The following is a 20152-nucleotide window of genomic DNA, read 5'->3' as shown; positions in this document are numbered from 1 at the left end:
GGTGTGGTGGGGCTGGGTTGGTGTTTCCTCTTTCCGCGGCGGGAGGGAAGAGAAATCCCCGGCCCGGAAGTGGGTGCTGGGGGGGTGCGGGGGGGGGGGGGACGACGACACACAAAGGGACCCCCCCACACACCCCCAAGTCCCAGTGGTTGGGTCGGGTGTGTCCCGTCCCCCCCCTTCCATGGCAACCAGGGGTGTGACGCACTGGCCAGTACCTGCCGTTGGTGGGTGCCGGCAGCAGTGAGTGCTGGGGGGGGGGTCTTAGTGTGAGTTTGGGGCCCCCCCACTTTAGAACTGCCACTGGAGGGGGGGTCGGGGGTGCCCTTTTTGGGGGGGGGGACACGGACACAGTGGCCCCTGTCCCCTCCCTCCATCAGCTCCAGGGGAGGGTGATGCAGCAAAACCCACCGCCCCTCTGCGGGGGAGGGGGGGGGGGCAGTTTTGGGGTGCATTGGGGGGGTCCCCTGTGCCCCACCCGCAATCCAGAGCGGGTGCTGGGGGGTCGGGGGGGGGGGGGGCTGATACCTCAGTGATGGTTGGGGGGGGAGTGCGTGGCGGTGGGGCGCAGGGGATGTCCCCACCAGGGTGGTGGGTGGGGAGGGTGGGTGCCTGGCTGGGGGACCCCCATGCCCCCCCCCCCCTTCCGATTCCTGGGGGGGGGTCAACCCTGGACTTTTGGGGGTTTGGGGCCATCCCAGAGGGTTTGGGGCCCATTCCCTGGGGGGGGGGTTGGCTGGGTTGGAGGGGGGTGTGGTGTGAAGGAGGCAAGGGGGGGGTCTGCTGGCTGGAGGGGGGGGTGCCAGCATGGCCCCTGCGTGTGCGTGTGTTCCCCCCCCCAGCGAGACCCCCGCGTGTCCTGTGCTATGAGCGTTCGGCGTGACTTCTCCGCGAGCAGTTGCAAATGAAAATGGAGGATATGTCTTTGTCTGGCCTGGATAACAGCAAACTGGAGGTGAGCGTCCCCCCTGCCCCGGGGGGGCTGTCCTGCTGTCACCTGTGGCCCCCACCCCATCTCTAAAAGCCCCCTCCCCCTCCCCTGGCTTTCCCCAGGCCATCGCGCACGAGATCTACACGGACCTGGTGGAAGATGCCTGCCTGGGGCTCTGCTTCGAAGTCCACCGGGCGGTCAAGTGCGGCTACTTCTTCCTGGACGACACGGACCCCGACAGCATGAAGGACTTCGGTGAGCGCCCCGCGGCTCCCCAAGGGACACGGTGACACTGGCAATGGGGACATGTCGAGCATCCTGCTGCCGGCGTCACCGCACCGGCTGTGGAGCGGATCGGTCATCCCCAGGCGTAGCGATTTGGGGACAAGCGGTGCCCAGGTGGCCCGAGCCATCCCCCCAGCAGTGCCACGACGTGCCCATCCCAGAGGACCTATTTTCTAAGTCTGACCTGAACCCCAAAAACGTCACCCCGAGGTGTGGTGCTCTGCCCTGGAGGTGGGGAGAGGGGAGAAAAGACACCCCCCACTGCATCCCACCACTCCCGGCTGCACTGCCACTGGTTTCACACCCCTGATGCCATGCTGAGGGTCTGGGAAGGGACCGGTGGCCCAGGGGACCCCCTCCAAGATCAAAACACCGGAGCTGGGGGGCATGGCCGGCATCATCCCCACCGCAGAGGGGAGGTCTCGGGGCCGGGGTGGGGGGGTGCAGAACTGACGCGTGTCCCTCCCGCAGAGATCGTGGACCAGCCCGGCGTGGACATTTTCGGACAGGTCTACAACCAGTGGAAGAACAAGGAGTGCGTGTGCCCCAACTGCAGCCGCAGCATCGCCGCCTCCCGCTTCGCCCCCACCTGGAGAAGTGCCTGGGCATGGGCCGCAACAGCAGCCGCATCGCCAACCGCAGGTCAGCCTGCCCCCCCCTCCCCCCAAAAAAATCCCCACCATGGGGCTGGGGGCTCCTGCAGTCCCTCCTCCCTGCGTGTGGGGAAACTGAGGCACACAGGGGGACAGGCTGTGGCTCTCTTTGGTGGAGGGGTGCGGAGGATTTGGGCACCCCCACGGCGGCGCTGGGAGTGGGCATCCGCGCTCTCCCCCCTCCTGGATTTTCACCGGTGGGGGTGGGGGGGTGGTGCACATCCTGGCCCCCCAATCCTGGAGTCCCACCTCCAGCTCCGCTTGGTCTAACCCACTGCGTCCTTCCATCCTTCTGTCCTTCCTTCCTGGAAAAAACAAACCAGGAATCCTGGCTCCTCTGTCCCCCTCCCCCCCCACCCCTTCCCTTGGTGGCTGCTGGGACCACCAAGGGATCTCGGATCTGGGGCTGGGACTGTCTGGGGTGGGCATGGAAGAGCTGGTGGGGTGCGGGATGGATCCTGGGGTGCTGGGAGAGGGTGGGTGGGATGGATCCTGGGGTGCCGGGGGGGGTGCGGGATGGATGCCGGCTGTGGGTCCCTGACCCCCCCCCCCCATCCCTGTGCAGGATCGCGAGCAGCAACAACATGAACAAGTCGGAGAGTGACCAGGAGGACAACGATGACATCAATGACAACGACTGGTCCTATGGCTCCGAGAAGAAAGGTGGGGGGGGAACGGGACGCGGGTGGCAGCTCGGCCGGGTGTCCCTCGCCCCCCCGAGAGGGGTGGGGGACACATCCCGGCAGCTCCATGGCCCTCGAACCCGTTCCTGGGCACATGTACAGTGGGTGGTGGGGTGACAGCAGCCAAGTGGGGGGTCCCCAACCACCCCCCCATCTCTGGGGAAGGGGGGTGTCCCCGCGGCGGGCTGGAGGGTGGGCTGGCAGCAAATGGGGCTAAATCCACCAGAAAAGGTCAAAAATCATCCCCTTCTCTCTCTCCCTGTAGCAAAGAAGAGGAAATCGGATAAGGTGAGGGGGGGGGGGGGGGGGTGATGCTGGGGGAGGGGGCGGGGCCGGGCGAGGTAGGGGGGGGTCATGGGGAGTCCTGGGGGGGGGTCCCTGCACCCCCAAAACGCCACCACTCTCGTTGCAGAACCCCAACTCGCCCCGCAGGTCCAAGTCCCTGAAACACAAAAATGGTGAGTGGGCGGGGCTGGTGGCGCCCGGGGGGGCGGGGCTTCTGCTGCCAGGGGGTGGAGCAACGGGGGTGGGGCGGGGCGTCGAGGCGGGGGCGGGGTTTGGAGGGTGCTAGGAAGGACTGGGGCGGGGCATGGTGGGTGGGCGGGGCAACGGGGGGCGGAGCAGCTGCGGGGGGCGGAGCATGTGCGGAGGCAGTGCACTCGCTGGATGGGGCTGGGGCAGTGGGGGGGGGGGGGGGGGGGGGCACATGGGGGTTGGGACCCCCCTCACCCCTCCTCTGCCCCCCTCACCCCTCCTCTCTTCCAGGCGAGATCGGTGGGAACCCCGATCCCTTCAAGGTGAGCCCCAGGGAGGGGGGAGATGGCTCCCGGTCCCTCCTCCGTCCCCTGGAACGTCCTCGTCCCCGTCCCCCACCAGCCCTGACGTCGCTCTCTGCTCCCCCCACAGTACAGCAACTCGGCGGGGATCAACTACGAGACGCTGGGCCCCGAGGAGCTGCGGACGCTGCTCACCACGGTGCGTGGTCGGGGGCTTGGGAGTCTTCTTGAGACTAAAAAGCCCCGAGTCCCTCAGCCTGTCCTCATCAGAGAGATGCTCCACTCCCCTCATCACATTTGTAGCCCTTTGCTGGACCCTCTCCAGCAGTTCCCTGTCCTTCTTGACCCGGAGAGCCCCGAACTGGACACAGTGCTCCAGACATGGCCTCCCCAGGGCAGAGCAGAGGGGGAGGATGACCCCCTCAACCTGCTGGCCACTCTCTGCTTGATGCCCCCCAGGATGCCATTGGCCTTCTTGGCCACTAGGGCACATTGTTGGCTCATGGGCATCCTGTTGCCCACCAGGACTCCCAGGTCCCTTTGCACAGAGCTGCTCTCCAGGAGATCAGCCCCCAGCCTGTACTGGTGTGGGGGGTTATTCCTCCCCAGATGCAGTACCGTGCACTCGCCCTTGTTGAACTTCATTAGGTTCCTCTCTGCCCAACTCTCCAGCCAACATTCACTCTCTGAACCTGGTGACAGGGACATGCAGAAACCCCACACCCCGCTGGGCAGCAGGTCCCGATCCTGGCGGCCTGGGGTGGCGGAACTGGTCGGGGGGGGGGGGGCAGGACAGCAGTGAGGGGCAGAGGTCCCCGGGGCTGTTGTGGTGGGGCACAGCCTGGGGGCTGCGGGGCTGCTCCTCCACCCACTCACCCGTCCTTTCTGTCCCCAGCAATGCGGGGTCATCTCCGAGCACACCAAGAAGATGTGCACCAGGTGAGAGCAGCATCCTGGGCTTTCCCTGCTCGGTGTAGGGGGTGTGGGGTTCCCCAGGGTGCCCAGATCCCCATGGGAGCTGGTGGGAAGGGGGGAACACCCAGCAAAATGCCTGACTCAGCCTCGTGCCTCCTCCGTCAGGTCCCTGCGGTGTCCTCAGCACACTGATGAGCAGCGGAGGTCGGTCCGGGTTTACCTCCTCGGTCCTTCTGCGTAAGTGAGGACACACACGGGGGGGGTCCTAAAGGTCCCAGGGTCACTGTCCTGGTGTGGGGATGGGGACAAAGCTCTGCCATCCAGTATGAATGGAGACTGGGGGGCTGCACGGAGCACCCAGGTCCCAAATGAAGGTGGGGATGGGGACAGGGACACCTCCAGGGAGGCTTGGAGGGCTGGGATGGGGATGTGCAACCCAGCCGGGTCCCAGGGAGCTGCGTCGAACCCCCGGCATCTTCTTCGTGTTGAGGGGTACGGCACCGCGGGCTCCGTCTCCCCACCCTGTCCCCCATCCTGGGGTCTGGGGACCCCCATAACGCCTCTGCCCAGGTCCCTGCCCGAGGCAGAGGGCAGCGTGGAGAACGACAGCTTCGAGGTGGTGGAGAGCCAGGCCATCATGAGCCGGCTGCAGTGGGACGGCTCCTCCGACATCTCGCCCTCCGACTCGGCCTCCTCCAAAGCCAGTGAGTGTCGGGAGGAGGGGGTGGGGGGGCACATCCTGCAGCACAGACCCCCCTGTGGGGGGGGCGGGGGTGGGAGGGGGGCAAACAGGGTGTTCCTGGCGTCTCCTGGGAGGGGGTGGACGGACAGACTGCGGTTATCCAAACCCACCTCAGAGAGTCCCAAGAGTATCTGCTGGGACATCTTATCACCCACCTTCCCGGGGTGGTGGGGGGAACGTTTTGGGGTACATTTTCCTGGGTATGGATGGGTAATGGGGGGATCCTTGCTGTTTTGGAGGGGTCTTGCTGGCCCATCTCCTCCCCAACACCCCCATCTCCTCCCTTTCCCCCCCCCCAGGTACAAACAACTCTGAGTCCCGTAAGACCAAGAAGAAGAAGCCCCACTTGGGGCTGGTGAGCGGCGCCCCAGGGCTCGGCTCCAGCAAGAAGAAGAAGCCCAAACCCCCCGCGCCCCACACCCCCAGCATCTACGACGACATCAACTGAGTGCAGCGGAGCTGACGGGGAGGGGGCGGACGGAAGGACAGACAGATGGACATGGGCCAGAACAGCCCTTCCCACCCCGTCCGGGGCAGCCCCCTCCTCCCCCCCCCCGATTCGGACACAAAGCGGGTACTCGGGGCGCAGAGGATGGAGGACTTGGCCATCGCTGCAGAGGGGAGGGGAGAGGGGGGAGCTGGATTTGGGAGCCCCCATTTAGTGCCCTCTCCCCTTTCTTCCCACCCCACGCCCCCCCTCCCCCCCCTGGCCCCGGTGCCTCTATTTATTCTGTGACAGTTTTTGTACGTGGGGGCTCCCACCAGAGCTCTGAGGGGGTGTCTCGCTCAGAGATGGGGGGGGCACAACCCCCCACCCTTCCCTTCGCACTGCCCACCCGAAAACCAGCCGTGTCTCCCTCCCACGCACGCTCCCCCAGAGCACCCTTACCCCATTGAGGGGGGGCTGGGGGGGGCAGCTGGGCCCCCAGGGCAGGTCTGGACTGGGGTGATGGGGGGCACAGATCCCTCCTCCTCCTCCTCCTCCTCCCCCCAGCAGTTTAGGGTCAGCCCCCAACCTGGGGCTGCTCCCCCCTCTCCATGCCCCGGGCCGGCACTTGCTGGTCGGGCTGGCTCAGGATGGGGGGCAGATCATGGGGGGGGGAGGGGGGGGCTTTTCCCTGCTCAGAGGAGACAAGCGGGGACCCCTCCGCACCCTAAAACTGCTGTAACTGGTGGATTTGGCTGTGGGGGGTGTTTAGAGCCTGGCACTGCCTGTGCAGGGCTTCAAGGGGGGGGGGGTGGGTGTCTGCATGCTGCATCCTTCCTTGGGGCGTTTGGGGGGGGGACAGCCGGGGCTCTGTCCCCAGCTGGTGGGGGGGCTGTGACCTTCCCTGCTCCAAACTGGCCTCTGCGTGGGGAGGGGGGACCCCGACCTGCCGGGAAATGCACCGTATCCCCACGGTCACGGAGTGAACTGGGTTGGGGGGGGGGGGGGGGGGACACCACAGCCTGGCTTTGAGGCAGAGCCCCCCCAGCCTTGCACCCCCAGGCCAGCTCTGCGTCCCCCTGTGCCTGGGGACCTGCTGCTGCAGTTGGGGTGAGGGGGGGGGTCCTTTGGGACCCCCCCAACAGTTCCAGCTGGTGTTTGTGCCCCCACAGGCTCTGGTCTTTAGCTGGGGGGTGGCCGGGACCAGCGCCCCTATGTGTGGGTGGGGAGGATGGGGTGCTCTGGCTGGATCCAGCCCCCCCCTCCCCCAGCCTGGTGATACGGCCCCCCCACTGGCTGTTTTCTATGGCAGGGGCTGTGTTGGGAATGGGATTTGCTCAATCCCCCCCATTGTAAACCCCCCCCCCAGCTGTCTGACACCCTGAGTTCAGCTGTATGTCCCCTGGGAGGGGGGGGCTTCTCCTGTGTTGTCGTCTCCCCCCCCCCAGCTGTGCCATGGCGGTGTGGCTGGTCCTTTCGGTGGGTCTCGCAAATTATGGTGCTCTCGACTCTGGATTCACTATTGTTTTAAAACTGCTGCTAAAGGCTAGTGCTGTGGTGGGGGGAGTGTATGGGGGGGGGCCCTCCGGAGCCCTGGGCACCCCAAACCACCAGGGACCCCCCCCCCCCCACGCTACCTCCCCGCTGCAGTCGGTGGTCGCTCCTGGCATGGCTTTGGGGCTGTGGGGGGCAGGGGGGAGCCCTGGCCACTGGAGCACGTCGAGCTGGCCTTCGCGTGCCCCAGGGCCCTGAGGACAGGGTGGGAGGGTGGCCCGGGTACCCAGAAACACGGGGGGACCACCCTGGGGACCCCCTCCAACCGCCTGGGGAGGGCACAGTGACCGGAGGGGACAGCCTGAGCCCCTCCGGCTGCAGGAAAAGGGCCGCAATTTGGGGTCCAAGGGGCGTAACGGGGCTGGCAGGGGGGCCTTGGAGGTGCCCTGTGTCATTCCCCCCCCCCCAGGTTCCTGTGCCCACGTGGCAGAGCCGGCGGCCGCCTGGGGCTCTCCTGGGCTTGAGACATGTATTTTTGCGCACGTACTCCATCCCGTACGGGTAGTTGAGCCGTTGTAAGGTCTGTGTGTCCCATTAGTGGGTTGTGGCTGCCCCTGTAAATAAAACTGCATCTTGACTTGGTATCTCCGGCTGGTGGCTGCTGTACGGCACCCTGCTTAATTGTATTTAATTAAGCAGGGCCATCATACCCTCCACCTCTCCTCTCCCAGCCTGGCTCCCACCACTCAATTTATCAAAAACCCACTCTCAGAGCTGTCTTTTTTTTTTTTTTTTTGAATGAATACTTCCCAAAAAGCGTGGGGAAGGCAGCGGGGTGGTGAGCCAGCCGCGGTTTTGCCGGCAGCCGCCCCCTCAGGCAGGAAGGCGAGCGCTTGGGCTGACATTACACCTTTTATTTGCTTTAAAACGTCTCTGGGAGGAAGCCGCAGCCCGTTCCGGTGCAGGGCTCTGGGCTCGTACCCGCCATGCCGAGATCCTGCCCCGGAGACGGCTCTTCCCCAGAGCTGTGCTTGCGGCTGTGGGGGACAGGAGGACAGTGTCTGGGGGGGTGGGGGGGAGCACAGCCCCTTCTGCGGGGACAAAGTCCGGCACCGAGACTGGGAAGGATGTGCCAAGCTCCCACTGTGCCAGCTCCAGTCACGGTAATGCCACGGTGAAAAAAGCACCTGCCTGAACGCCACGCTCCCACGGGGACAGGACGGTGGCTGTGCCACCTCCCTGTCGAGTTCCTACTGTCCGTACATCCCGAATGCCAAGAAGCTGAACAGGACGGTGACGCCAATCAAGGAGACGGTGGCCGGGGCGGTGAAGAGCTGCCGGTAATTGATGTGGAAATACCAGACGACCCCCAGCACCATCATGACGGCGGGGACCAGCAGGTTCCCCGCGCCCAGGGGGAGGCCACTGGTGTCGGGAGCGGCGGTGCCGGCGTCAGGCAGGACGGCAGTGGCGGCGGCGACACTGTGGGAGCGGTGGCAGTGGATGACGCAGTTGTCGGTGATGTGGAGCGAGCGCAGCGTCCGCCCCTGGTCCTGCAGCAGCTGCCCGCGATAGATGAACTTCATCTGGCTCTCCTGGCCCGGGAAACACTTGCTGTGGAAGGAGGGAAGAGGTCAGAGGGCTCAGGGATGCACCTAAAGTGACTTGGGGCTGGGGGAAACCACCCCCCATCGTAAAACCGATGAGGGTCCTGGCTTGAGGGGGGACAGTGATGGAACTGCCACCACATGCTGTCTCGTCTTTTGAACTTATTTTAAAATCGGCACCTCCTTATTTTTGGAGGGATCCGTAGCAAAGCATGGGGGTAGAGGCACAGCAAGAACAGATGAAACCCCCCCCCGCTGTTCTCAGGCAGAATGGTGGGGAGGGGGCTGTTTGTACAACTGGAGGGGGGGCAAGAGCTGGGGAGGGTGGGGTGGGTTTGCAACCAGGCAGCGCTCCCTTGCATCCCCCCCCCTCTCCCTGGGGACTTACCTCTTGAGGCCCCCCACGGTGTCCTCGGGCCGGACCACGGCCACCTCCTCTGTGTCGTTGAGGAATTTGAGCCGGATCTTGATGAGGCCGGAGCACAGGTCGCTCCCCCCGGGGCTGGGTGGCTCCCCCTGGCTGCCCGGGGTGCTGGGCTCAGGGGCTGAGGTCCGTTTGGGCAAATTCTGGATGTCCAGCAGCTGCTCGAGGGCAGGGTCGGGGGGGCTGCCGCTGTCCCCCTGCTCCACCGCCGGCCCTGATGCTGCCCCCTCTTCCTCTTCTGTTTTCTCCTCTGTGTTTTCAGGGACCCTGGGGGGCTCTGGGGCTTCAGCCGCCCCCACTGTCCCTACGTACCGCTCCACGTGGCTGAGCCGGATGACAGCCGTGTCCCCCGCCGCGACAATCGTTCCCAAAAGCTGGTTGCTGCTGTCAGCGACGTAGGTGGACAACCATGCCAGGACCAGAGCCAGAACCAGCACCACGATGCCGGCCACCACTGTCACCTCATCCCCCACCCCTCGGATGAAGGTGGCGGCAGGGGACTCCATCTCCGGAGCCGGGATTCCTCCCCTCAGCCTAGCAGCTTTCCTTCTGCCTCAACTCCACCACGAAGCCCCTGCGCCGGGTGCGAACCAGCCGTGCGGCAGCAGCGACGACCCCCAGGCTGCTTTGCAGTCACGTTGGGCCTTAAAATAAATCCCGCTGCTGCTCCAACAGCATGAAGAGCTGGAGGGAAAAGGAGACTTCTTTACTGCAGACACTTCCTTCTATCACCAAGGTACTAAACCTACAAAAGCCAGGGACAGGGTGACACCCGTGGGGCAGCCCCCATGCTGTGGGGAACTCTGAGTGGGCCGGGGAGGCGGCAGCCCCTTGGCGAACACGGGATTTCAGTGAAGAGGCAGAACTTACGGCTCAGGAGTTAATTACCTCGTCCCCACGGGGAGGAAGGCGATGCTATCGCTTCCCATGTGCCAATTAGGAATATGGCACCTGTAATTACAACCCGAGCTTGGCGCTTGTGCGCTTGGCGGGGCTGCGCTTACCTTGCCGGGGCCAGCGGAGGGTCCCAGTGGGCTCCCGAAGCCCCTCGGTGCTCAGCCAGGGTCACGCCATCCCCCAGCCTGGAAGGGAGCAGAGTGACAGCCGTCAGTGGGGTCGGGACCCCGGTTAACGGTGGTCAGAGCCTTCCCGGTTCTTTCTGCAGTGGCCCTATGCCTGAGGAAGGGACAAACCTCCACCCCCAGGGCTGTGGGGACAGGGGAGCCCGGAGGGGTCCCTGGCAGGCCCCGGTGGGGGGTCTTGGTGGGGCACAGTAAGTCCCTGACAGGCCCGAGGTGGTGCTCGGGGTGGGGCTGGAGGGTCCCTGACAGGCCCGGTAGGTCCCTGACAGGCCCGGGGGGTCACGGTGGGGCCCGGGAGGGGCTCTGAGAGGCCCGGGGTGGTGCCGGTGGTGCTCAGGCGGGCCCTGGAGGGTCCCTGACAGGCCCCGGGGGGTCCCGGTAGAGCCCAGAAGGCGCCGGGGCGGAGAGGAGCTCTGACCCCCGGTGCGGCCCGGGGGCTCTTGACAGGCCTCGGGGGAGGGGAGGCCGGGAGGTCCCGGACAGGCCCATAGGCCCCGGGGGGGGGGTCGTTGGCGGCCCCGGGGGTCCCGCCCGCACTCACCGCGTCCCGCCGCCGCCGCCCGCGCGCCGGAAGCGCCACGTCACAGCGCCGCCGCCGCGGGAGGGGAGGGGGGGGGGAGGAAGGGAGCGGGGGAGGGGGGGGCGGAGAGTGCCGCCGGCGCGCACGGAGTGCGTCACGGCCGCGCCGCCACGCCACGCCTATTGGGCGGGGCGCGACGCGCGCTGATGGCGCAAGAGGGCGGGGCGCTAGGGCCACGCCTCTAGGCGGCTGAGAGGAAGTAGGCGCGGCTTCCGGCGGATGGGCGGGGTGCGATGGGCGGGGCTACGGCGTGGGGCGGGGCGTCGGGTGCCTCGTTTGTCCCTGGGGCCTATCACCACCCCCGGGCCTGGCTGTCACCTCCCCGGGGCAGGCCCTGTCCCCTTCCCGGGCCTGGCTGTCACCTCCCCGGGGCAGGCCCTGTCCCCTTCCCGGGCCTGGCTGTCACCTCCCCGGGGCTGTCACCTCCCCGGGGCAGGCCCTGTCCCCTTCCCGGGCCTGGCTGTCACCCCCAGGCCCTGACACCTCTCCTCCACGGCCTGCCTGTCACCTCCCTGGAGCCTGACAACCCCCTTTGTCCCCTCCAGGGTCTCCCTGTCACCTCCCCCAGGGCCTGTCACACACCCCACATCCCCCTTTGCAAGCCCTGTCCCCTCCAGGGCCTGGCTGTCACCTGCTACCCCCAGGCCCTGACACTTCCTCTCTGGGGCCTGGCTGTCACCTCATCCAGGGGCTGCCACCCCCCACCTGTGACAGGTCCTGTCTTCCCTGGGGCCTGTCTGTCACCCCCTGGGCCCTGACACCTTTCCTCCCCAGGGCCTGGCTGTCACCTCCCTGGGCCCTGTCACCCCCCATCTCTGTCCTCCCCACCCCCTGTCCCCCCCAGTGCGGTGGCCATTGCCCCAGCTGGGCCCCGCGGGGAAGGAGACACCCTGAGAGCCACTCCTGCCATGTCCTTTATTCACACCGGTGCACTTGAGGGGGACATGGAGCCACCAAGCCTCCCCTTTGTCACCCCCAGAGGGGTACACATGGCGGGGGGGGGGTGCTGCCCTCAGGAGATGAGCCCCGTGAGGGGCAGCTGGAGGTAGCGGCGCAGGGCGGGTGGCAAGGACAGCTTGGGGACAGCAGAGTGGCAGCGGGCGCCCAGGTGCCGCCGGACGGCGCAGCGGGCCAAATGCTGCAGGCGCCGCGGCGTGCCCGCCATGCACGCTGCTGAGTCGTAGAACTCCCGGTGCTCCTGGAGATGGGGAGGGGAGAGGGACAGAGGGGTGACATGGGTGGGGTGACATGGGAGGGGACACAGAGGCCATAGCCCCCCCTTACCTCCCACAGCTCCGGGGGCACAGCCCCCACCCAGCTCTCGGCAGGGGGGACGCGGTCGTAGGCGTTGAGCACCATCTCCAGCGCCGGTGGATGCCGGCAGCAGAACTTGAGCATCTGAGATGGAGAGGTGTCACCGAGGGAGGGGGGGACATCACCACCGTGTCCCTGTCACCCCCCCACACCCCCTGATTGCCCACCTTGGGGTGGACAGGGCCGGCGCCGTGGTCGAGGAGGAGGGCGATGGTTTCCTCGGGGCGCTGGTGCCGGTACTCCTCGACGGCATGGAGGGCGCAGTCCATGGGGGTGTAGCCAGCGCAGTTGGGGACAGTGGCATCGGCCCCGTGGCGCAGCAGCAGCTGTGCCAGCCGGGGCTGCCCGTTGCCGCAGGCGTTGTGCAGCGGCGTGTGGTCCTTACGGCCGGCGGCGCCGGGGTCGGCACCGGCGGCCAACAACCGTTCGGCCACCCGGTAGTAGCGCTCGGCCTCCTCGGGGCGCTCGGCAGCGGCGCAGGCGGCGTTCAGGGGGGTCTCGCCTTGGCGGGTGCGACGGGCGGGGTCGGCGCCGTGACGGAGGTAGAGCTCCACGTGGGCCACCAGCCCCTGCCGCGCCGCCACGTGCAGGGCTGTCACCTGCCTGTCACGTGTCCCCAGGTTCACCCGCGCCCCGTGCGCCAGCAGCAGCTCTGCACATCTGCGGGGGGGGACATGGGGGAGACGGGGCTGGGGACATCCCCAGAGACCCCTGTTCACCACCCCTGGGGCCAGCTTGGGGCCACCTCGCCAGGGCCACCCCCCCCGGGATGAGGATGCCGCAGTGTGGGGTCCCACCAGGACGCTGAGCCTGGGAGGGGCGGGGTTAGGCTTTAGGGGTGGGGCTTGGCTTTTGGGGTGGGGCTTGGTCAGGGTAAGGGCGGGGCTTCTCTTTGGAGGTTATACCTGGGGGTGTGGCTTGGGTAGGAGGTGGAGCCTAGCATGCAGATGAGGGTGGCTGTGTGGGAGGGGCTCCAGGTGTGGGTGGAGCTTTGCTGGCAGGTGGGGTTGGGTGTGTAGGTGGGGCTTGGCATGCAGATGAGGGTGTGGGAGGGGCTTAGTGGGTGGGACTTCACATGCAGATGAGGGGAGCTGCCATGCAGATAAGGGTATGGGAGGGGCTTGGCATGTGGGTGGGGCTTGCATGCAGATTAGGCTGGGCTTGTGGGTGGAGCATGGTGTGTTGAGTGTGTGGGTGGGGTCTGATATGCAGATTGAGTGGGTGGAGCCCAGCATGCAGATGAGCCGAGCTCTCAGCCAGGGCCTGCCATGCAGGAGCATGGGTGGGGTGTGCGATGGGATGGTGCCTGATATGCAGATGAGGGGGGCGTGGCATGCCATGGGCGTGGCCCATCAGGGGGCGGGGCGTACGGGAGGCTGTCGGGCGTGGTGCAGAGGTGCAGGGGGGCCGAGCCCTCGGCGCTGAGTAGGTTTGGGTCGGCCCCGAAGGCCAGGAGCAGGCGGGCGCAGTCGGGACGGGGGGCGGCCGCGCTGTCGTGGAGGGGGGCTCGGCCCCCCACCACCGCGTCCACCGCCGCCCCCCGCAGCAGCAGGTGCCGGGCGCAGTCGCCGTAGCCTCGGCCGGCAGCGATGCGCAGCGCCGATGTCTGCTGCCGGCGGGGGCTCAGCACCCACAGCCCTGCCGGATGGGGAGGTGTCAGGCTGGGGGAGGGTAGGGGGGGGACTGGCCACCCACCCCTCACCCTACACCAGACCCCCCCACCCACTCATACCCCAGCCCAGGGTTGTGAGCGCCGACATCCCCCCCGCCTCCACCCCAGCCAGGAAAAACCCTGGGGGGGCACGAGAAAAGTGGGATCATATCCCCCCCTCTCTTTCCCAGGGAAGTCCCATCACCCCCAAATGAGTCCTCCTCCCCCCAGCGCCCGAGGTGCTGCATCCTCACTCCGGCTCCCCTCACCACCACCCCCCCGCAAAAGGAAGGGACCCCCCACCCCCACCCTGCGCAGCCCCCCAGGCCCGTACCCTGCTCAGGCGACCACACCAGCTCCTCGCTGACCGTCTCCATGACCATGTTGGTGATGGTCTCATCCTTAAAGATGCTCTTGATGCGCAGGAGGTCGCCGGTGTACAGGGCGTTATGAACAGCGGGGTCCCGGCAGTACTGCGGCCGCCGGGGGGGGTTCAGGGGGGGTCGGGGACTCGCCGACAAGAACCGTCGGGTGGCCGATTCCCGAGCCAGGGCTCGCCGGCGATCCTCCTGCTCCAACAGCTCCCGCTGGAGCCGCAGCGAGCGCAGGGCAGAGGAGCTGAAGGCGAAGGTTTCCTGAGCCATGGGCACCCCAGGAGGGCTGGGGGGGCAGCGAGCTGCCTCCTGCGGCTGGGTGGGGGTTATAAATAGGGCTGTGCCCCACACACAAATGCTGAATCAAGAGCCCAGGCCAGGCCACCCTATAAATAACTCCCCCAGCCTGGTAAACAGAGTCACGCTGGTGCAGCGCTGCAGGGAGTTTAACCTGTTGGTGGGCGCGAGATGGGGATGGGCCGCGACCCGGGTACCCCCCTACCCCACTCGGGCTGAGGCTGCACAAGAGGCCCGGGGGGGAGGGGGGGGGTAACAGCACATCATGCCTGGGGGAGAAGAGGGAGAGTGGGGAACCCTCCAGGGGAAGGGTTTGGGGTGCTGCAGCTCAGCAGAGAGGGGATAGAAGGGCACTGCTGGTCACGGTGGCAGAGGGGATGGCAACACACAAGCAGACGGGGTGAGGCAGGGAGAAAACAGCCCTTTAATGCAGGTTTGGGAGCCAAGAGGGGCCAGCCCGCTCGGAGGATCGGGGATAGGCACCGAGGCTGTGCCCACCCAGAACTCCCCAGGTCCCCCCAGCTCTCAGCTCCAGAACAAACACAACAGACGTACAGAGAAAGGAGCAGGCGGGCGGTGCATCGCCTGCTTGCTCGGCCTCCTCGCTGGGCCACGGTGCAGCCCAGACCATGGCAGCAGTAACCGTCTCCCCGGCCCCACAGCCATGCCGCAGCTCCCTAAGGTCAGCAGCAGTCAGCTTGGGCCGGAGCAGAGAAGAAATCCTCAGGCAGCTCTCCCAGGAGCCCGTCCAGGTCATCTGCATAGGCACAGGGAGGTTGAAACGCATGAGTTTTACATGTGTATAGAGGAGGAATCAACTCCACATGCCAAGGGATGCAGTGGGATGAAACCCCCTTTGGCATTACAGGGGAAGGGAGACACCACTAAAGCCCAGGACCTGTTTTCCGCAGGACACCGAGCTTTTCCTCCTCACCCAGAGCAGGTCCAACTCACCCATGTCACAGCCGTCAGCTCCCACCAGCTCTTCTCGGCCGGGCCCAGGGCTCTGCGGGTGCAGGGAGAATCCCCCAGGAGGTTGCTCCGTGCTGTGGCTCCCCGTCCTCGATTGCCCCCAGTCCCCAGCAGCAGGGGCACCCCGGGGGAGCTGTGCGGGGTGGTCCTGGAGTAGCCCAGTCTGGGCAGGGACCTGCAAAACCCAGCAGAGATGAATTGTTGGGGGCCCACAGGAGGATTTATCTGTCTCTCCCGCGACGCCCCCTCGCTTCCTCCCTGATTGCTCTCGAGGGTCCCCACAGTCCAGACCCCTGGTAATACCCCCGGGGGGTGTCTCAGCATCCCTGTCCCTCCAGGACCAGCAGCACTGTGCCTCCCTCACCTCCTGCTGCGCTGGTGATGGCTGCGAGAAGCTGCCCTCGAGCTCTGGTGGGTAAATCTTGAGCAGGTTGTTGGGGGTGACGTTGAGGTAGTGGTTGCGGTGGGACGGGGAGAAGACACCGACCTGCGAGGACAGAACGGTGGGTCAGAGCCGGAGCTCTGGCTTCTGCTAGCACCTCCGGCGGCAGCTCGGGGAGGAGCCAGCGGAAGCCCTTGTCCCGTTCCCATGGGATGTGAGCCCGGCTGCTGGGCACGGCGAGCGTGAGTTAGTGGTGCCTATGGCAGACCCAGCCCCAAACGCCGTGCTGCCGCTAGAGATCTGCCTCCATGTCTCCTACCTGCTTCAGGAGCAGCACCGAGCCGGCCTTGAGCTCGCTCTGTCTCTCTTCCAGCAGCAGGCGATGCACCGTGCCCTGCATCTCTCCTGCAGACAAGGAGGGGACCCATTAGCCACAGGGAGCGATGGCCAGGAGCCCCAACACAACCCAGGCACGAGCACGGCTGTACTTACCGGTCGGGTCCCTGAACACAGCACCAGCGTCGACGTTGGTCCTGGTCAGGGTCTTGATCATTACTGCCATGCTGGGGACCTTGTTCTTTGGGAGCTGCTTCAAGGCTGCCTGTACGCAAAGACCCTCGTCACACCGATGTCCCCGAGGGCAGCCCTGCAGGGCTACGGGATGCCTGCAGGCATCCCAGCTTGGCCCCCTCCCCACAATGACGCCTGACCCTGGAAACAGCTCCAAGGGACAAGGGGAGAGGTGGAAAGCTGAGTCCCCAGGGCCAGTGCTTTCACCTGCCCCCCCCCCCCCCCCCCCCCCCTCACCTTCCGCAGCACCATGACCACGCTGTAGGTCCTGAGGAAGCAGCTGGGGTCCCTCTCATCCAGTCCCAGCTCCGCCTTCATGGCAAGCCAGGGGCCCTTCCCAAAATCCTCTTCTGTGGGTAGCGAGGAGCTGGGCAGTCCCTGGAGTCACAGGACAACAGCGGTCACCACCCCAGGGGCCGAGCCAGCACATCTCATGGCCCCAGCACAGCAAGGAGGGGGAGCACCGGGGACCCCCTCCCCTTCCAGCATCACCTTCTGAAAGTCTGGGAACTGCCCGCAGTAGCACTGCTGGGATTTGTATCCGGATCTGCGCCAGAGCAGGGGCTTACCTCTGTCCGCGGCTTCGCCACAGCCCCGTGAGCTGGAGTTTGGGGAGCAGAAACAAGGATCTCCTCCAGGAGCTTCCCAGTGTGCTTATGGGAGAGAGAGAGAGAGAGAGAGAGAGACACAATATGGGGCACCCAGGGAAGGCTCCGAGGCTGTCCCGGAGTTTTGCATCTCTTCACCAGTTGCTCCCATCCCCATCCCCAGCACCCACCTGCTGGGGCAGGATCCCGGCGGGCCCCGGGAACCGGCGAGTCTTCCCCTGTGGTGGGAGACGGGGGGTGGCCCCGGGCGCTTTGCTGGCCGCCGTCACCAGCTGCACGAGGTGGTTGGTGACCACCGGTGTCTGCAGGCTGGCTAGGACCGGCCTGAGCGGCTGCCTCGGTGAGGGCTCCACACAAGTCATCAAGGCTGGCGGGTTGGTGGGGGGCAGCCGGGGTGGGGGGCAGCTCTGCCAGGGAGCCTGCGGCACTCGCAGCCCCATGGAAGAGTTGCTCGCTCCGGGCTGGCACGGGGATGCTTGGAAAGGCCGCCGGGCTGGACCCCCAGGACTGGGGACAGAGCCCCACGAGCCCCCTGGGTTTCCCAGATGGGTGGGGGGCCCGGGGGGGCAGGCACTGGCTGCACTGGGCCGCAGCACCAGCTTGGGAGCGGGACCTGCCTGCGGGGTGGGCAGGGGGTCCTGCCTGTCCTCCACCCCCCCAGAGCTGGGGGACACCAGCTCCTCTCCCACCCGCAGCTTCTTGGGGGCTGCCCATTCCTGGGGGCTCTCCTGCCCTGTGTGCGTCCGGGGGGGCTTCTCCCATCGCCTGGGGGGTGGCTGGGCAGCACCGGCCCCCACCGGCAGCTCAGGACCCTCCAGCTCCATGCAGGCGGCCAGGAAGAGGTCATTGTCCAGCTCATCCTGGGGGGCTGCTCCCCCAGCCGGGGGTCCCCGGCAGCCTGTGGGCTGCTCCCCCTGCCCGGCGAGGGGCCGCAGGCCGGGGGGGGGGTTACCAGGACGGTGGCCCAGCTGGGGTCCCGGCGGGCGGAGGGGCTGCAGGCCGAGGGCTGGGGGCGACACGTGAACTGGTCCGGGGAGCGTGAACTGGTTCTCTGCGTCCTCCACGGCAGAGAGGAAATCCTGCGGGAGGAGAAGGCACCGGGCAGCCAAACAGCACCGTGTTGTGTCCCCCCCATCTCTGTCCCTATCCCCCCTCCCCACTGTCCCCATCCCACCCCACAGAGCCACCCATGGGGTGACCAGGCCAGCGCAGCACCCTGCCCCGATGGCAGCGTTAGAACCCCCTCTTAATGAGTTAAAACCCCTTAATGAGTTACCACCACCCACAGACCGGGTGGGTAAATCCCCCCCCGTGGGGCAGCTGGGGGCTGTTGGGATGGTGCCGGGCTCTTCTGGGGGTGTCCCCAAGGCTGTCACCGTACTGTCCCTTCCCTCACCTCATCCGCCAGGTCCCCGTCGGCCCCAAACAGCTTCTGGAGGCGGCAGGCCTGCGGGAAGGGGGGTAAAGCTGAAGGGGGGGGGGGCGGTCGTAGGGCCCCCCCCCCCCCAACCTTCAGGGACCCCAGAGCCACCCTGTCCCACCAGAAGCCTGGGGGGACCCCGCTCCCTCCCCTCGGGGACGGGGACACACACACGACACCCCCACTCCCGGCCTACCCCGGGCGGGGGGGGGGGGTGTCGTCGGAACCCATGGCGGAGGCCGTGCCCCCTCCCCCGGACACCCCAAACCTCCCCCCCGGTCTGAGCCCACCCCACGAGGGAGCCCAAACCTCTTTATAGTAACCCCCAAAACTCTTTATGGGGAACCCCCACCCCCGGTCCCGCTCACCGTTACCATGGCAGCGGCGCGGCCCAGGCCCCGGAGGCGGAAGTGGGCCGGGGCGGGACGCGAACCCGCGGCCCCCGAAGGAGGGGGGAACGGCCCCTTTAAGGGCCCCGCACCGCCCGTCGGCGGGCAGAAAAGAGGCCACGCCTCTTAAAGGGGAGGTGACACCCCCACCTCCCCCCGGTTCCGTCCGTCTGTCTGTCCTCCCCTCGGGCCGCCCCCTCCGTCCCTCCCGCCGCCCCGCGCGTGTGTGTGTCCTCGCGCGTCCCGTGTTGCACACGCGTGTGCCCCGCGCCGCCCCGGCGGGTGACTCAGCGCCGCCCCGCCCCGCCGTGATTCATCCCCGCGCGCCCCCGCGGGGGGACCGGACACCCCCTCCCGGACCCCTCCGGCTCTCACGCACACGCGTGTGTAATTGCACGCGCAGGTGATGCCGGCCGGCGGGGCGGGCACACGCGGGTGTCTTTCCCGCCAGACCCTCGCGCAGGCACACACACACACACGTGCGCACGGCATGTGCTCACACGCGTGTGCAACTGTACACCAGCCCATCAAACGGCCGTGCACACGTGCGTGCGGCTGCGCAGAGGCCGCTGTGCACAGAGCACACACGTGCTGTTGCACACCTGCTTGTCACATGTGCGATTCCCCGTTTGCACGTTCTGTGCACATTCACATGTGTGTTTACACACTCGCGTGCAAGAACAATCGCACACCGACCTCTGGTGCACACACACATGTGTTTCCCGCTGCACACCAGCCTGTGGCAAGTACACGTGTGACTGTAACACACTCACATGTGCCAGTGCACACATATGTGTGCTGTTTCTCTCCAACTTATGGCACACACATGCTCACACACATGTGTTATCGCACACGTGTCACACACGTAGCGTTGCACACCAGCTCACAGAGCACACACACTCTTACATGTGGGCAGTGCGCTCACACATGTGCCATTGCACACCAACACATGGTGGCCACTCACTCACCTGTGTGCTATAGCACACTCCCACGTGGTGCACACACTCACTCGTGTATCACTGCACACTAGCACGTGAGGCACACACTCACATGCGTGTTGCATCACACACCAGCACGTGGCACACAGTCACATGTGTGTGTCACTGCACAGCAGCGCATGGTGCGCACGCTCACACACGTGTGCTATGGCACACTGACCCATAGTTCCCATACACGCTCACACGTGTGTCACTGCACACCAGCACATGGCACGTATGCTCACGTGGGTGTGTCACTGCACACCAGTACGTGGTGCACACCCACACGTGTCACTGCACACCAGTACAGGGGACATGCTCGTGCGTGTGCACCATTGCGCACCACCACGTGGCGCACACTCACACGTGTCACTGCACACCAGTACAGGGGACATGCTCGTGCGTGTGCACCATTGCGCACCACCACGTGGCGCACACCCACGTGTGTGTGTCACGACACACCGACACACAGCGCACACACTCACACGTGTCCCCGCACACCACCGCACACTCACAGGCGGGTGCCCCTCACCCCCCCCCCCCCCGGCCCCTTTAAGACGCCCCCCCCCCCCGCCGCGCCCCGCCCCCGGGGGAGGGGGAGG

At 66.5% G+C, this 20152-nt stretch overlaps 4 protein-coding genes across 7 annotated transcripts; 1 reads left to right on the top strand and 3 right to left on the bottom strand.

The window, feature by feature from the left end:
• Nucleotides 1-872: 872 nt before the first annotated feature.
• Nucleotides 873-6299, top strand: ATXN7L3 (ataxin 7 like 3). The gene is given in 13 exon segments (XM_082494876.1): nt 873-952; nt 1051-1183; nt 1685-1792; nt 1795-1855; nt 2432-2529; nt 2815-2837; nt 2962-3007; nt 3315-3346; nt 3456-3524; nt 4221-4264; nt 4406-4477; nt 4811-4944; nt 5282-6299. Coding segments are annotated over 13 exon segments (1020 nt in total). The 5' UTR covers nt 873-901; the 3' UTR covers nt 5431-6299.
• A 109-nt stretch (nt 6300-6408) lies between these two features.
• TMUB2 (transmembrane and ubiquitin like domain containing 2) lies at nt 6409-10577 on the bottom strand. Its single transcript, XM_082494877.1, has 4 exons — nt 10558-10577; nt 9939-10016; nt 8899-9618; nt 6409-8517 (listed from the first exon to the last, which is right to left on the bottom strand). Exons 3-4 carry the CDS (start codon nt 9438-9440, stop codon nt 8154-8156), a joined length of 906 nt encoding a protein of 301 aa, XP_082351003.1. The 5' UTR covers nt 9441-9618; nt 9939-10016; nt 10558-10577; the 3' UTR covers nt 6409-8153.
• Nucleotides 10578-11503: 926 nt separating this feature from the next.
• On the bottom strand, nt 11504-14347 carry ASB16 (ankyrin repeat and SOCS box containing 16). 4 transcript variants are annotated; one of them, XM_082495170.1, is made up of 5 exons: nt 13896-14347; nt 13281-13548; nt 12078-12570; nt 11881-11994; nt 11504-11794 (listed from the first exon to the last, which is right to left on the bottom strand). In XM_082495170.1, exons 1-5 carry the CDS (start codon nt 14203-14205, stop codon nt 11609-11611), a joined length of 1371 nt encoding a protein of 456 aa, XP_082351296.1. In that variant the 5' UTR covers nt 14206-14347; the 3' UTR covers nt 11504-11608. The 4 variants fall into 4 exon arrangements, with proteins under 4 accessions (XP_082351296.1, XP_082351295.1, XP_082351294.1 ...); XM_082495169.1 differs by having other exon boundaries at nt 11881-12570; XM_082495168.1 differs by having other exon boundaries at nt 11504-11994.
• Nucleotides 14348-14638: 291 nt separating this feature from the next.
• Nucleotides 14639-18567, bottom strand: HROB (homologous recombination factor with OB-fold). The gene is made up of 10 exons (XM_082495154.1): nt 18559-18567; nt 18161-18211; nt 16935-17843; nt 16726-16809; nt 16394-16534; nt 16079-16187; nt 15906-15991; nt 15569-15691; nt 15187-15379; nt 14639-14989 (listed from the first exon to the last, which is right to left on the bottom strand). The coding sequence occupies exons 1-10, from the start codon at nt 18559-18561 to the stop codon at nt 14916-14918; spliced, it is 1773 nt and encodes a 590-aa protein (XP_082351280.1). The 5' UTR covers nt 18562-18567; the 3' UTR covers nt 14639-14915.
• Nucleotides 18568-20152: the final 1585 nt, after the last annotated feature.

This window comes from Vanellus vanellus (assembly GCF_965231255.1).
Source record: "Vanellus vanellus genome assembly, chromosome: 24".
Taxonomy (NCBI): domain Eukaryota; kingdom Metazoa; phylum Chordata; class Aves; order Charadriiformes; family Charadriidae; genus Vanellus; species Vanellus vanellus.
The sequence above is the reverse complement of the archived record's forward strand: the minus strand, read 5'-3'. Positions and strand labels throughout refer to the sequence as shown.